The 16706-nt window shown below is 46.3% G+C and overlaps 1 protein-coding gene across 2 annotated transcripts in view; it reads right to left on the bottom strand.

Annotated features, from left to right (window-relative positions):
• Nucleotides 1–16706, bottom strand: part of LOC132819522 (1-phosphatidylinositol 4,5-bisphosphate phosphodiesterase beta-1) — an 893680-nt gene that overhangs the window by 271893 nt on the left and 605081 nt on the right. For both annotated transcript variants that reach the window (XM_060831077.1, XM_060831078.1), the window contains exons 12-14: nt 6776–6858; nt 5167–5251; nt 1067–1244 (exon numbers count right to left, since the gene is read on the bottom strand). In XM_060831077.1, the coding sequence (XP_060687060.1) occupies nt 1067–1244; nt 5167–5251; nt 6776–6858 (346 nt within the window). The remainder of the gene's footprint in view (nt 1–1066; nt 1245–5166; nt 5252–6775; nt 6859–16706) is intronic.

Raw genomic sequence — 16706 nt, 5'->3', positions numbered from 1 at the left:
AAACAGATGCTGAGGGAAAAATAGCCTTTTCTTTAATGTTTCAGTTTCTGCTTCAGTTGGGTTGGCATCACAGGTTAACATCCATATCCTGCCAACCCAGGCATGACCTGCCGACATGGTTGCCCTGACGACGGGAGTGATCCGAAATGGAGATTTCAGGTGATGAGACTTTGACCCTTTCCTTGTACCGTGTTCAATGTGGGGCTGATCCTGGGAAGGTAGGATGTTGGTACTCTGTCTCGTAACTCATGTGGGTGGCTATCTTGTGTATTGTCCTTGTCCATGGGTTTCAGGTATTTAGAATAGAATCCTCACAGTGAGGAAACAGGCCATTTGGCCCAACAAGTCCACATCAACCCTCCAAAGGGCATCTTACACAAACCCATCCCCTTGCCCCTTTCCCTGTAACCCTGAATTTCCCATGGCTAATGCATCTAACCTACACATTGCTGAACACGATGGGCAATTTAGCATGGCCAATCCACCTAACCTGCACATCTTTGGACTGTGAGAGGAAACCAGAGAATCCGGCAGAAATTCACACAGACACGGGGAGAATGTGCAAACTCTACACAGGCAGGTGCCTGAGGCTGGAATCAAACCCGGGTCCCTGGCGCTGCGAGGCCCACAGTGCTAACCACTCTGTCAATTCCCACCAACCCATTCCATAGTTTATCGAGCACTATCAGTCTAATTCTCCCCAACCCTGTGCTGCAGCGATTCCCACTTCCAAAACTTTGATTAACGATGCAACACTGGGTTGGTTACCTGATTTGTGCAGGTGCGCAAAGCTGGAGTGAATGATATCCTGACCCCACGCTTATTTCGCAGCCCTGCTAACGCTACTAGATCCTGACCCTGATCGAGAATCCGCAATGTATACTGACAGCACACATTCATCAACTTTAGAGATTGCACGTGGTAGCCCATCTGTACCGATGTCAATGACCAGGCTGTTGTGGGTACCATCGGGACATTGCCGCTGTGTGGGCACGTTCACCAAAACTGATCTTGGTGAAATGTTGCCCACCAATCGCAGCGAGCTGAGAGCCGAGAGTCAGCATACCTGCTCCTGGGGAGGAGGGCTCGAAGACGCTTGAGGAGTCGCTGTGTGTGTTTGATGCCTGCTCACTGAGCTTTTTCTTGGCACTTCCATCGGATGGCTTGTGGCCCTTCTTCTTGTTCTTGATGAGAATTTTACCCATCATGTCGTGCGGGCTGGGCAAGGGCACTCCCGCCTCCAGCTAAGATAGAAAGGAGAATTTTATTTTTTTTTTAAAAAACAGTTGGATGGAGGTGGGAGAACATTCACAAGCGGAATGGTGACATGCGCTTGAACGTTCCATCAAGTTGTGACTGTGTTACGTCTTCTGGTGCTCAGATGTTTGAAATAATCACGCTTCAGGCTCGCAAAGCTTATATCACTTTGTCTTAAATCCAGCTTGACATGCTTCCTGGCTAGGAACCAGCTAAGACCCACTCTCAAGAGTTAACTCTGATCTCTCTCTCTCTCTCTCTCTCTCTGCACCTTGTCCACAGCTATAACACTGCACTCTATTCTGTTACCCTGGATAGCACGCAAAGCAACAATTTTCAAAAAGAATGAAAGAACAAAAGAGGAATACAGCACAGGAACAGGCCCTTCGGCCCTCCAAGCCTGTGCTGATCATAATGCCCTAACTAAATTAACAAACAAACCTTCTGCCCTTATTCGGTCCAAATCCTTCTATTCCCTCCCTCTTCATGTAACCATCCAGATGCCTCTTAAATGGGTGGCACGGTGGCACAGTGGTTAGCACTGCTGCCTCACAGCACCAGAGCCCCGGGTTTAATTCCTGCCTCAGGCGACTGACTGTGTGGAGTTTGCACGTTCTCCCCGTGTCTGCGTGGGTTTCCTCCGGGTGCTCCGGTTTCCTCCCACAATCCAAAAACGTGCAGGTTAGGTGAATTGGCCATGCTAAATTGTCCGTAGTGTTAGGTGAAGGGGTAAATACAGGGGAATGGGTCTGGTGGGTTGCGGGTCAGTGTGGACTTGTTGGGCCGAAGGGCCTATTTCCACACTGTAAATACTCTAAAAAAAAGTCATCAATGTGCCTGCTACCAGCATTTCTTCTGGCAATGCATTCCAGCCTCCTCCCGCTCTCTGTGAAAATCCTCCCTCTCACATCTCCCTTAAGCTTTCCCCCTCTCACCTTGAACCTGTGCCCCTTTGTAATTGAAACTTCGACCCTGGGAAAACGCCTCTGACTATCCACCCTCTCTATGCCTCTCATGATTCTGTAGGCCTCGATCAGCTCTCCGCTCAGCTGCTACCTTTCCAGTGAGACAATCCTCGTCTTTTTAACCTTTCCTCGTCGCCATTTCACTCTGTCTCAGTACATGTGACAACAATAAATTAATCGTCATCAATCATCAAGACAGTGTGGATGTTGGAAATCTGAAACAAGCCCAGCGAATGCTGGAGAAACTCCAGTTCTGAAGTTAAAAATCGCACAACATCGGGTTACAGGTTTATTTGGAAGCACTAGCTTTCAGAGTGTCACTCCGACATCAGGTGGTTATGATGAAGGAGCAGCGCTCCAAAAGCTAGTGCTTCCAAATAAATCTGTTGGACTATAACCTGGTGTTGTGAGATTATCAACTTTGTACACCCCAGTTTAACACCGGCACCTCCAAATCAGTTCTGAAGATAAATCATACCAGACTTAAAGAAATATGCATGGCGGCTAACATGATCCTGTCCACCAACAATGGGAGAGCCATCCAGATCTTATGCCAATCAAAATTAAGAATCACACAACACCAGGTTATAGTCCAACAGGTTTATTTGGAAGCACTAGCTTTCGGAGCGACGCTCCTTCATCAGGTGGTTGTGTAGGACACAATTGTAAGACACAGAATTTATAGTAAAAATTTACAGAGTGATGTAACTGAAATTATACATTGAAAAATACCTTGGCTGTTTGCTAAGTCTCTCTTCTATTAGAATGGCCATGTTAGTTTCACTTCTTTCAGATGTAAATCACAAAAGAGAGTGGTCATGGGTAGGGAAGGGTGTGGTCATTGGCGTTGTGGGGAAGTGGTCATGGCTGGAGGGACAGGGTACAGTCATGAGGAGGGCAGGGGAGTGGTCATGGGGAGGGCAGGAGGAGTGGTCATGGGGCAGGGGGAGTGGTCATGGGGACGACAGGGAGAATGATCATGGGGCGGGGGAGTGACCATGGGGAGGGCAGGGGGAGCGGTCATAGGGAGGACAGGGAGTGATCATGGGGAGGACAGGAAGAATGGTCATGGGGCAGGGGGAGTGATTATGGGAAGGACAGGGGGAGTGGTCATGGGGTGGGCAGGGTGTGGTCATGGCAGTTGGAGTGGTCATGGGGGGCAGGGGGAGTGGTCATGGGGAGGGCAGGGGGAGTAGTCATAGGGTGGGCAGGGTGTGGTCATGGGGAGGGAGAGGTATTGTCTTGGGAATGGAGAGGTGTGGTCATGGGGAATGGGGGTGTTGACATAGGGAGGAAATGGTGTGGTCATGGGGGTTGTTGTCGTAGGGAGGGAAGGGGTGTAGTCGGGATGAGGGGGTGGGTAATGGAGAGGGAGGGGGAGTGGTCAAGCGCATGGGGGTAAGTGGTCATGGTGGGAGGGATGGGGAGTGGTCAAGGAGATGAAGGGGTGTGGTCGTGTGGAGGGCACGGGTAGTGGTCATCGAGTTGACAGGGAAAGTGGACATGGGGGCAGGGGGAATGGTCATGAAGAGGGAGGGTGTGGTCATGGAGGTAGGGAGGGTTTGTGGTCAGGAGGTATGGAGGAGAAGTGGTCATGGAGGAGGGAGGGGAGTGGTCATGGGGTGGGAGTTGTGTGCTTAGTGGGAGGGAAATGGTGTGTTCATGGGGAGCTCAGGGGGAATAGTCATGGGGACAAGAGAGGTAGTCATGGGGAGAGAGGGGGTGTGGTCATGGGAAGTGAGGGATAAGGGTAAGGGGTAGTGAGAGATGTTGTCATGGAGAGGGAGAGAGGGGGAATGGTCATGGGAAGGTAGGGGTGTGGCCATGGGGAGGGTAAGGGAATGGTTATGGGTGGGGGGGGTGCTTAGGGGGAGGGAGGGGTAAGGTCAAGGGGGAAAGAGGGGAAGTGGTCTTTGGGAGGGAGGAGGAATGTTCATGGGGAGGAAGAGGTTGTTGTCATGCGGAAGGATGGGGTGCGGTCACTGAGAGGGAGGGTGTAGTCATAGGGGAAGGGTGTGGTCATGGGGAGGGGGTATGGTCATTGAGAGGGAGGGTGTATGGTCATGGGGATGAAGGGGTGTGGTCATAGGGGGAAGTGTGTGGTATATTGGGGAGGGTGTGGTCATGGAGAGGGGGTGCAATCATGGGGAGGGGATGTGTGGTCATGGGGGAAAGGTGTCGTCATGGGGAGTGAGGTGGTGTGGACATAAGGGGAAGGGTGTCGTCATGGGGTGGGAAGAGTGTGATCATGTGGAGTGAGGTGGTGTGGACATAGGGGGAAGGGTGTCGTCATGGGGAGAGAGACGGTGTGGTCATGGGGAGGGGGGAGGGAGGAGGGAGGGAGGGAGTGCATCGGATGCAAAGGGTTAGTGGCTAACCTCTGACCCTCAGATTGGAGAAACACAGCCGTAAACCTGTTTGGACAGGCCGTCTGGTTTACTGCTTGGGCAGATTGCTGGGAACAGAGTGAAACATTGGACTGGGGTGAAGAGGCTCTTAAAAGGTCACTAATTGACCGATTACTAGGCCTTGATGATTGGTAGGTTGGGAAGGTCACTGGAAAAGTCACACATGATCTAAACAGAGCTCTACCCTAACTCAGTCAAATCCATCAAAATCATAAATCGGTATTGCTGTATCCGTGTACAATTTACCTGCCTTATGTAAATCTGCTGAAATCTCATAGACCATCCTCAAACCTCCCCCCACTTTCCTTTGTTCCAAAGGCAACAACTTCAGGTTCTCCTTCCGAACCAGTAAGCTAAAATCCTTCTTCCCATTTCCGCAAATCTCCCCTGTGCTCTGTCAAATACACCCCACCTTCCTAAAGCGTGGAGACCAGAACTATACATAATAATAAAAAATGTCTTGGCCTCCCCAGAGTGCTGAAAATTTAGGATTTAGTGAAAGTTGGTTCATGGTTGGTGACGTATCACACACTCACCGGGTATTTTTCCAGGTCTTCCATCAGTAATGCATCTCCAAATATTGACCTGCAGTACTCTGCCATCTTCGCCTGTTGTTTCGGACTGAAGAAAGATAAAGATAAATTGCCAGGAACACCAACGTATTTACAATGTGTGTATTTTTGTGTGAGATCAAGCACCTTGTCAATACTTGCTTTGTCTCCCTGTTAGCCATTTCCAACAATGGAACACAAGAGGCAAAGCGCTTGCTGCTGGACCTCCTCATTCAGTTTTCTCTCCTGTTACATCGCCATAGAGATGTACAGCATGGAAACAGACCCTTCAGTCCAACCCGTCCATGCTGACCAGATATCCTAACCTAATGTAGTCTCATTTGCCAGCACTTGGCCCATATCCCTTTAAACCCTTCCTATTCATATACCCATCCAAACGCTTGCCTTCGTTGCTCAGACCTATGAGTATACGAGTTGGGGTGTCATGTTGAGGTTGTACAGGACATTGGTGAGGCATCTTCTGGAATACTGCTTGCAGTTCTGGTCTCCCTGCTATAGGAAGGACATTATTAAATTAGAAACCAGGATTGGAGGGTTTGAGTTATGAAACTAAGCTGGATAGACTGGGACTTTTTTCACTGGAGCAAAGGAGGTTGAGGGGTGACCTTATAGAGCTTTATGAAATCATGAGAGGTGTAGATAAGGTGAATAGCAAGGGTCTTTTCTCGATGTTGGATGAGTTCCAAACTAATGGACATATTTTTAAGGTGAGAGGAGAAAGCTTTAAAACAGGACCTGAAGGGCACAGAGTGTGGTTCGTCTGTGTAGACTTTACCTGCCTGAGGAAGTGGTTAATACAGGAACAGTTAGAATATTTAACAGACATTTGGATAAGTGCATAAACCGGAAAGGTTTGGAGGGATATGGGCCAAACGCAGTTTGGGAAGTTTAATTTGGGAATATGGTTGGTATGAACTAGTTGAACCAAAACTTCTGTTGCCATGTTGTATGACTCTCTGACTTGACCCTTCAACTCTGTTGATATCCAATCTCAATGTAGGAACTTTAACAAAAGAACTCCACTACCTTGATGCTCCTCGTCAATGTGACCTATCCAACGAACAGCTTATGTGCAAAATGTCAACTCTCCTGCTCCTCAGGTGCTGTCTGGCTGGCTGTGTTTTTCCAGCACCACACTTCGACTCTATCCTATCCAGAGTGTCTTTCTGATCTCCCACACCCCAATAAAGTGAAACGTTCATGAAAAAGCCTTTTCGTTTAAAACATGAACAAGCTGCTTTCGTTTTTTAAGCAATCCTGTGATAGTGACGAGTGCATTCAACATTGCTCCCATTGCTGTTTAAACGTGGACGTTATCACACTTACATCAAAGGGGTTTTAAAGGAACATTTATTTGCTAGATGGTAGGCAGTACATAAATGCACCTTCTTTTTGCTGCACCTGTCCTATTAAAGTGGGGGGGGGGGCTTAATACGAATGTTTGACATATAGTCTGACGATGCCTTCAAGGGTAGCCTAGTGTGCTTTCATCCACTTGCCTTGTCTCTTCCCTTTGTGTCAGTGTAATAATTGCCACAATACATCATCGCTGAACACTGTTGTAAACACTTACGAATCAACATGGTTTTCAAAGGAGAGGATCACAGGGTAAGGAGAGGTCTTGAAGGCACACTCAGCGATGGCTTCAATTACTTCCTGCAAAAGGAATGGAAGAAAGAAACTAAATCTAAATGTCACAATCAAAATGTGCCACAATATTCACCGTTTCACTCATTAACTCAGTGAACGGCGATATGGGTGTCTAAAGAAAGCTCCACAAATCAGAGCAGCTGCAAAACTTTGTTGCTGCTTGACATGAAAATGGAGCTGTTTGAGCGATCAGAGTCCAAGTCCCTAATTTAAATAACGCATCTCTCTTTGAAAAAAGGTGAGAATTGCCATTTATTACCTGCAAACCTTGCTCTGGAGCCTACCTTCGAATGAGAATGACTGAAGGAGATAGGGAAAGGAAACAGACTACAATCTGAAACAGACCGATAATACGTTGAGCACACAACAAACCTATTCAGCTCAGCTATGTACCAGCAATGTATAGGAAAATATTCTTCCAGCAAAGATACAGGCAAGTATGAAAAACAACTAACACATAGTCTTGCTTCCAATATCACTTTTCTGTGTGTTTCACACGGTCCACCTCCAAATCTTCCCTTCTTGTTGTTGACTTTTCTGTCTCCATTCCTGACAATAGACTATGAATACCTTAAAAGCCCATCCATTTTGACTACACATCCTCACATCCTACTGCCTGTAAGGACTCCATTCTGTTCTCCTGTTCCTCCATTTCCACCACATCTGTTCAAAGGGTGAAACCTTCAACAGCAGCATTTCTGAGATGCTGGTTTCTCTTTCCTCCTGCCCTGAGCCACTGTGATTATCAGAGCCCTGTCAGTCTCTCTTCTTGGATGTAGCCTGTCATTCCTTCCCTTCATGAATGAAAGTTGAGTTCCCTTTGTCCTCAGCTTGAGACCTCTGCTGTCCCAGCTTCATTATCCACCATTAGCACCACCTTCAATGTCATCTCCTCCTCTCCCCCTTTCAGAATTCTGAAGGGACTGTTCTCTCAGTGAAAAGCTGGTCCATTCCTTGGTCCTCTTCAATATCCCATCCTTTCCCACCATCCCTTTCCATGTAAAAGCAGGAGACCTGGCACCTGTCCTTTCATTTCCTCTCTCTTCAATGTCTAAAGCCCCAAACACTCCTTTCAGATGAAGCCGTGATTCAGGCGATTTATTATACTGTACCCGCTGTGTACCATGTGCTGTCCCCATATTGGAGAGACCAAAACACAGCTTTCAGAATGCCCCACTTTATTCGCAAGCTTTGAGTGCCATGTTAGTTGAATTCCCCTCCTTACTCTCACGCCCAAGCACACTGCAGCCTTCTGAACTCAACACTGAGCTCAATAATTTCTGACCGTAAATTCTGTCCCCATTTCATTCCCTCGTTTCAGTTTACAGTATTTCTCACTCAGCCTGCATTAGGCACACCTCTCTTCCTGATGAAGGGCTTTTGCCCGAAACGTCGATTTCGCTGCACTTTGGATGCTGCCTGAACTGCTGTGCTCTTCCAGCACCACTGATCCAGAGTCTGGTTTCCAGCATCTGCAGTCATTGTTTTTACACCCCTCTTGCACCAACTCAATTCCGTACGCCCCTATCGGAAACTTAACTCCTTTGCCACCCATTCCCTCCTGTCATCCACACTATTTCCTTTATTTCTGCCTCTCTCACCCCTCACTCATAAAGCTCATTACATCTTGAAATGTTCATTTTTTTTTGTAAATATTTTAATTGAGAAAAGGATTTTGAATATTTCACAAAATTAGAAAATTACCACAAAAAAGCATAACAATCTTATAATATAACAATAAAAAAACCACTGCTCTACTCCACAAACAATTGAGAAGAAAAAAGAGAGAATAAAACCTACACAGACTACAAATCAATAAGTAACTCAATCAAAAAAACAAACTAAATTTCTCTATGACTTTAAACCGACTTGAACCAAGGCAAATTAAAATAAATGAAGTTACAACACTCAGTGCAATCCCGCCAAAGCTCCCCACCACCAGGAGCATCAGTTGACAAACCCGTATTTGTTCAGAATTCTTCCTCCCAGTGACCCCCGGCCCACCAGACACAGCCCTCATGGCTACACCAAGCCCCTGACCAATATAGCCGACAAGTCTGTGTCTATATATTTCAGAAAGGGTCGCCATGTCCTGGAAAGCAGTTCCATTTTCTGGTGCACCATACTCAGGAGGAAGTCCAAGCAGATGTGCTCCATAACTAATCTACGCCACCCTGACAGTCCCGGAGGATTTTCCAACATCCAGTTCATCAGGATGTTCTTCCTCGTACAAAATGAAAGAATATTAAACAGTTTCTTCCCATGCACGTCCAAAAAGGTAAGATTCGGCAAACCCAAGAGGAGGGACACCAAATCTACCTTGACCTCGGTTCCCAAGACCCCTTCCAAAATGCTCGTTATAGCGCCCCAATATCTCCGAAGCTTGTGGCGTGACCATAAGCAACGAATAAGAGTACCAACATCTGTTTTACGTTTGGGGACGCTCCTCTCTTAAATTTCACAAGCCGCTCTGGTGCCAAGTAAGCCCTGTGGAGTACCTTCAGTTGCATAGCCTGCGTCCTATTGCAAATCGAAATCTTCCTTACATTCTCCCAAATATCCTCCCATACCTCTGATGAGATCTCCACCTCCACCTCCCCCCTCCAATTCCTGAGCCCAGATTCCGCACAGACGCTCAATGTCCTTTGATCCACTACCTCCTAATAAATGATAGAGGGTGCTGACTGAGAGAGTACCCATGGACCGAAGTACTCTCCTCTCCACATCCGACTTATAGGGACTAACCATTAATGTAGTCTCTTTCTGTATAAAGTCCCGAATCTGAAAATAATGAAAGAAGTCTCTCCGAGATAGTTCATATTTCTGGCTCAGTTGCTCGAAAGACATCATGACCTCCCCGTTAAATAAATCTCCCAAACAGGAAACTCCTCTGGACTCCCAGAGCCTAAAGCCAAAATCCTAACATTCCTACTTTGGGAGTGAAAGGGGAAGGTTTTTGTAAATTGCCCTCACCTTATTTCATCATTCTCCATGCTTTAACCGTGTTAAGGACAATCAGGTTTCTGCAATGGTCCATAACAGTCCTCATCTTGTCCATAAACAACAAATTAATGAGGGGGCACTTTGCCTGGGAGGCCTCGATCTCCAGCCAGATTGACCGCGGGTCCTGGCAAGCCCAGTCAGCCACAGAGGATAATAGGGAACTCAACTGATATTTCTTAAGCCTGGGAAATCCGCACCGTGCCATCCCCTGGGGAAGCTGCAATTTGACAAGCATAATAACAGGCCACCTGTGACACCAGATGAAAGATCCAAGCCAACTGTAAAACCTCCAAAGCGCTTGCCCAGGCAGCATCAAAGGGAGCATTCACGTGGGATATAATAAACGAGGAAGAACATTCATTTTGACAAGAGCTATTCTACCCAACCAGGATATCGGAAGGCCCTGGCTTATCTTCTCTAGCAACTGCACAAAGTTAGCTTCATATAGGCCACTGTTGGAATATTGCGTGTAATTCTGGTCTCCTTCCTATCGGAAAGATATTGTGAAACTTGAAAGGGTTCAGAAAAGATTTACAAGGATGTTTCCAAGGTTGGAGGATTTGAGCTCTTGGGAGAGGCTGAACAGGCTGGGGCTGTTTTCCCTGGAGCATCGGAGGCTGAGGGGTGACCTTATCGAGGTTTACAAAATTATGAGGGACATGGATAGGGTAAACAGGCAAAGTCTTTTCCCTGGGGTGGGGGAGTCCAGAACTAGAGGACATAGGTTTAGGGTGAGAGGGGAAAGATATAAAAGAGACCTAAGGGGCAACATTTTCACGCAGAGGGTGGTATGTGCATGGAATGAGCTGCCAGAGGTAGTGGTGGAGGCTGGTACAGTTGCAACATTTAAGAGGCATTTGGATAGGTATATGAACAAGAAGGGTTTGGAGGGATCTGGACCGGCTGCTGACAGGTGGGACGAGATTGGACTGGGATATTTGAGGATAGCAAATGTGGTTCCCCTGTTCAAGAAGGGGAGTAGAGACAACCCTGGTAATTATAGACCAGTGAGCCTCACTTCAGTTGTTGGCAAAGTGTTGGAAAAGGTTATAAGAGATAGGATTTATAATCATCTAGAAAAGACTAATTTGATTAGGGATAGTCAGCACGGTTTTGTGAAGGGCCGTGCCTCACGAACCTTATTGAGTTCTTTGAGAAGGTGACCAAACAGGTAGATGAGAATAAATCGGTTGATGCGGTGTATATGGATTTCAGCAAGACGTTCAATAAGGTTCCCCACAGTAGGCTATTGTACAAAATGTGGAGGAATGGGATTGTGGGAGATGTAGCAGTTTGAATCAGTAATTGGCTTGCTGAAAGAAGACAGAGGGTGGTGGTTGATGGGAAATGTTCATCCTGGAGTCCAGTTACTAGTGGTGTACTGCAAGGGTCGGTGTTGGGTCCACTGCTGTTCGTCATTTTTATTAACGACCTGGATGAGGGCGTAGAAGGGTGGGTTAGTAAATTTGCAGACAACACTAAGGCCAGTGGAGTTGTGGATAGTGACGAAGGATGTTGTAGGTTACAGAGAGACATAGATAAGCTGCAGAGCTGGGCTGAGAGGTGGCAAATGGAGTTTAATGCAGACAAGTGTGAGGTAATTCACTTTGGTCAGAGTTACCGGAATGCAAAGTACTGGGCTAATGGTAAGATTCTTGGTAGTGCAGATGAGCAGAGAGATCTCGGTGTCCAGGTACACAGATCCTTGAAAATTGCCACCCAGGTTGACAGGGTTGTTAAGAAGGCATACAGTGTTTTAGCTTTTATTAATAGAGGGATCGAGTTCAGGAACCATGAGGTTATGCTACAGCTGTACAAAACTCTGGTGCACCGCACTTGGAGTATTGTGTACAGTTCTAGTCACCACATTATAAGAAGGATGTGAAAGCTCTGGAAAGGGTGCAGAGGGGGTTTACTAGGATATTACCTGGTATGGAGGGAAGGTCTTACAAGGAAAGGCTGAGGGACTTGAGGCTGTTTTCATTGGAGAGAAGAAGGTTGAGAGGTGACTTAATAGAGACATATAAGATAATCAGAGAGTTAGATAGGGTGGACAGGGAGAGCCTTTTTCCAAGTATGGTGACAGTGAGCACGAGGGGGCACAGCTTTAAATTGAGGGGTGATAGATATAGGACAGATGTCAGAGGTAGTTTCTTCACTCAGAGAGTAGTAAGGGTATGGAATGCTTTGCCTGCAACGGTAGAAGATTCGCCAACTTTAAGTGTATTTAAGTCGTCATTGGACAAGCATATGGACGTACATGGAATAGTGCAGGTTAGACGGACTTCAGATTGGTATGACTAGTCGGCGCAACATCGAGGGCCGAAGGGCCTGTGCTGCACTGTAATGTTCTATGTTGGCATGGCCGGGTTGGACCGGAAGGTCTGTTTCCATGCTGTCCATCACTATGACTCTAATTGATGGAAGGCTGGGATGATATAGGAAACCTCCCTGTGGCCACCTGAAAGGGAGAGGGGTTCCACCCCCAAGATCGGGTACTCTGACAAAACCCCCCACAGGCATGGCCTCCGACTTCATAATATTGATTTTCTATCCCGAGACAGAACCAAATAGATTAATCACTTGTACTAAACAGGGCACAGATATTGTTGGGTTAGTTAGAAAGGGAAGAACATCATCTGCGTAAAAGGTGATCTTGTGCCCTCCTGATCCTACCTCCGGGGCAATTATATTGGGGTCCCTCTGGATGGCCTCTGTCAACGGCTCAATCACGAATGTAATGGTGAAAGGGGGCACCCTTGTAAGCTGCCTCTATCAATACTAAAATTGTCAAACTATATACCATTAGTGAGAACCGCTGCTTTAGGGTCACTGTATAACACTGCCACCCACCTGGCAAAGACCCCACCAAGACTAAACCACTCCAGGACATAAAAGAGATTTGGCCACTCCACCTGGTCAAACACTTTCTCTGCATCCAGGGAGACTACCAAGCCCGGAATCAACCCTTGCCTGAGTACCCGAACCCTATTCAGTACTCTTCTCATGTTGTTAGAAGACCTGCGACCCCCAAAAAAACCTGTCTGGTCCTCCTTTACGATGAAGGGCAAAACCCTCTCCAACCCCAATGCCAGCATTTCCAACAAAATTTTAAAATTCAAGTTTAATAACAATATGGGCCTGTACGAAGTACAATCCTCTGGGTCTTTCCCTCTCTTGAGAATAAGAGAAATATTTGCTTTTCTCAGAGAGGATGGGAGGCAGTCCTGACAGTTGAATAATTGTACACACCCAACATTGGCCCAGCCTGCATGTCTATGAATTTCTTATAAAACTTACTCTGAAGTCCGTCTGGGCCAGGAGCTTTACCACTCTGGATCTGCCTCACCACCTCCTGTATCTCTTGGATTGTCAGAGGGGCATTCAAAAGAGGCACCTGCTCTGAAGTTACACCTGGGAGGTCCAAGGTCTTAAAAAAGGACTCCATCTTTGCCAATCTGTCCTCACAGCCCTCCCAACTCAGAGTGGAACTTCCTGAATGCTGCGTTAATCTTTTTGGAATCTGAAGTGAGAGTACCAGCATACTCTCTCATGGATGTGATAGATTGGGGGGCATTCTTCTTTCTGGCCAGGTATGCCAGATATTTACCCAGTTTATCACCAGACTCGAATAACCTCTGTTTCGCAAAGGAAATCTCCCTCCTTGCTGTCTGGGTGGGCGCAGCATTCTGAGCAGCCCTGAGGGCTGTAATCCACTGCAACTTGGTTACAGACGATCTGTCAAAGTATACTGTCTCAGCTGCCTTCAGGCAGGCCTCAAGCACGGGCTGCTGCTCTCCCCTCTGCCGCTTCCGGGTCGTTGAGTAAGGAATAATCAAACCCCTTGCATAGGCCTTGGCCGTGTACCAGAGCACTGACAGGTTACTGGCAGTACTGAATTAATGTCCCAAAAAATCTTAAATGCCCATGTAAAATACTCAGTAAACTTGCTAGCCTTCAGGAGGAAAGAATCTGTGCGTTAATGCCATGCGCCTGTCCCATCACCACCGGCTTTAACCTCCATGTACACTGCCACATGATCAGAAATGGCAATGTTCCCAATTCTGCAGGACAGCACTGAATTCAAAAAGGCCGATGGGGCAAAAAACATGTCAATCTGAGTACAGCACTTCTGTGGGTTGGAGAAAAAGGTGAAGTCTCTCCCCTCAGGATGAAGATATCTCCACTCATTCACCAATCCCAGCCTCCCTGAAATGTTCGCATTTCTAATAAGAGCTGAAATGTTAATTGTGTTTCTCTCTTCAAAGATGCTGCTCTAACTTATTAAGTATTTTCAGAACTTTCTGTTTTCATTTGTTATGCCTCTCTGGGGTAGTGTGCTAGAAATCAAGCTCCAATATTCCCCTACTTACAAGAAAAATTTGCAAAATATTATCAAAGGATTCAACTCCACAATTTATGTTTCTAATAAACTCAGGTTAGTAGAAAACAGAATCCAGGTTTCTGTGTTTAACACAAATTATTATTTATTACAAATAGATAAAGTCTGATCGAAGGTAAAAGAAAGAATGAATTGTCTACTTTTAATTCTGTAGTTAAAACTTTACCTAACTGCTAAACCTCCTCCCCACACACAGAATCATAGAGATGTATGCACGGAAACAGACTCCCTTTGGTTCAACTCATCTATGCCAACCAGAATTCGTAAATGAATCTAGTTCCATTTGCCAGAGCTTAGCCCATATCCCTCCAAACCCTTCCTATTCATATACCCATCCAGGTGTCTTTTAAAACTTGTAGTTGTATTAGCCTCCACCACTTCCTCTGGCATTTCATTAAATGCATGCATCACCACTTGCATGAAAAAGTTGCCCCTTGGGTCTCTTTTATATCTTACCCCTCTCATCCTATACCAATGCCCTCTAGATCTGGACTTCCCGACCCCAGGAAAAAGACTTTGTCTATTTATCCTATCCATGCCCCTCATGATTTTATAAACTTCTAGCAGGTCACCCCTCAGCCTCTGACGCTCCAGGGAAAACAGCCCCAGCCTGTTCAGCCTCTCCCTATAGCTCAAACCCTCCAACCCTGGCAAACATTCTTGTAAATCTTTTCTGAACCCTCTCAAGTTACACAACATCTTTCCGATAGGAGAGACACAAAAACAAAATGGTGTTGTGGATGGAAGGAAAATTATACTGAGGAAATTTACAACGTTTAAAAGACATTTGGATCAGTATATAAATAGGAAAGGTTTGGATTGATATGGGCCAAGTGCAGGCAGGTGGGACTAGTTTAGTTTGAGGTTATGGTCAATGTGGATTTGTTGGATTGAAGGGTCTATTTCCATGCTGTACGACTCTGACTCTATGATTCAATGAAACAGTTGAAGGTCCCAGTTCGGGATTCGATTGGAAAGTTTTCTCTTGTTTCCCAAGTCCTTTAGTTCTCTGAGCTTTTCCTTTGCATTCTTTCACTTCTCCACAGGAGGCGCACAGTGACTGGTTCACAAATTATAAAGTCTCTGATTTCTTGGCTAAAGGCAACAGCTCACAATAACTGGTGAAAGGAAACAGACAACTTTCTTCAGCTTCATGACTTTTACTGGAGGGCGACTTAAGACTCTCAAAGTGGAGGACAGGTTTTGAAAATACTAAACCCTTGACTAAACTGTTCATTTCCTTCTGAAATGAGGAAAAGTTGGCATCAAGAGTTGTTCATCAGCTTACCTTGCCTCCTTGCCAGGTGAAAGTGAGGACTGCAGATGCTGCACATTAGAGTCATAGAGATGCACATCAAGGAAACAGACCCTTCGATCCAACCCGTTCATTCCAATCAGATATCCCAACCCAATCTAGTCTCATCTGCCAGCACCCAGCCCATATCCCTCCAAACCTTTCCCATTCACATACCCAACCAGATGGCCTTTTAAATGTTGCAATTGTATCAGCCTCCACCACTTCCTCTGTAGTTCATTCCATACACGTATCACTTTCTGCGTGAAAAAGTTGCCCTTAGGTCTCTTTTAAATCTTTTCCCTCTCACCCTAAACCTATGCCCTCTAGTTCTGGACTCCCCCACCACAGGGAAAATACTTTGTCTACTTATCCAATCCTTGCCCCTCAAGGTTTTATAAACCTCTGTAAGGTCACCCCTCAGCCTCCAATGCTTCAGGGAAAACAGCCCCAGCCTGTTCAGCCTCTCCCTATGGTCAAATCCTCCAACCCTGGCAACATCCTTGCAAATCTTTTCTGAACCCTTTCATGTTTCACAACATCTTTCCGATAGGAAGGAGGCCAGAATTGCGTGTAATATTCTAAAAATACAGCCGCAACATGACCTCCCAATTCCTGTACTCAATACTCTGACCAATAAAGGAAAGCGTACCAAATACCTTCTTCACTATCATATTGAACGGCGATTTCACTTTCAGGGATCTATGAACCTGCACTCCAAGGTCTCTTTGTTCAGCAAAACTCTCTATGACCTTACCATTAAGTGTATAAGTCCTGCTAAGATTTGCTTTCCCAAAATGCAGCACCTTGCATTTATCTAAATTAAACCCCATCTGACACTTTTCGGCCCGTTGGTCAAGAGAGTGGTGCTGGAAAAGCACAGCAGGTCAGGCAGCATCCGAGAAGCAGGAGAATCAATGTTTCAGGCAAAAGCCCTTCATCAGGAATGTCTCCTTGTCACCCTATCTCTTTACCTCATCTTACCTCCTTGGTACGCTATCCCTTTAACTCATCACTCCTCCAAATCCCTGTACCAAACACACAGAAAAGCTGTTTAAATGTTTGACAGCCCCTCGGTGTATCAGTAAATGATTGAAGCTGCTGTAAAGCCACAGGTCCTGCTGTACAAAGGGGCACAGCCTGGCCTGTCCCTGA

This window comes from Hemiscyllium ocellatum, chromosome 10, assembly GCF_020745735.1.
Source record: "Hemiscyllium ocellatum isolate sHemOce1 chromosome 10, sHemOce1.pat.X.cur, whole genome shotgun sequence".
In the NCBI taxonomy this organism is placed as follows: Eukaryota; Metazoa; Chordata; class Chondrichthyes; order Orectolobiformes; family Hemiscylliidae; genus Hemiscyllium; species Hemiscyllium ocellatum.
Note: the sequence above shows the minus strand (reverse complement) of the source record. Positions and strands in the feature narration are given on the sequence as shown.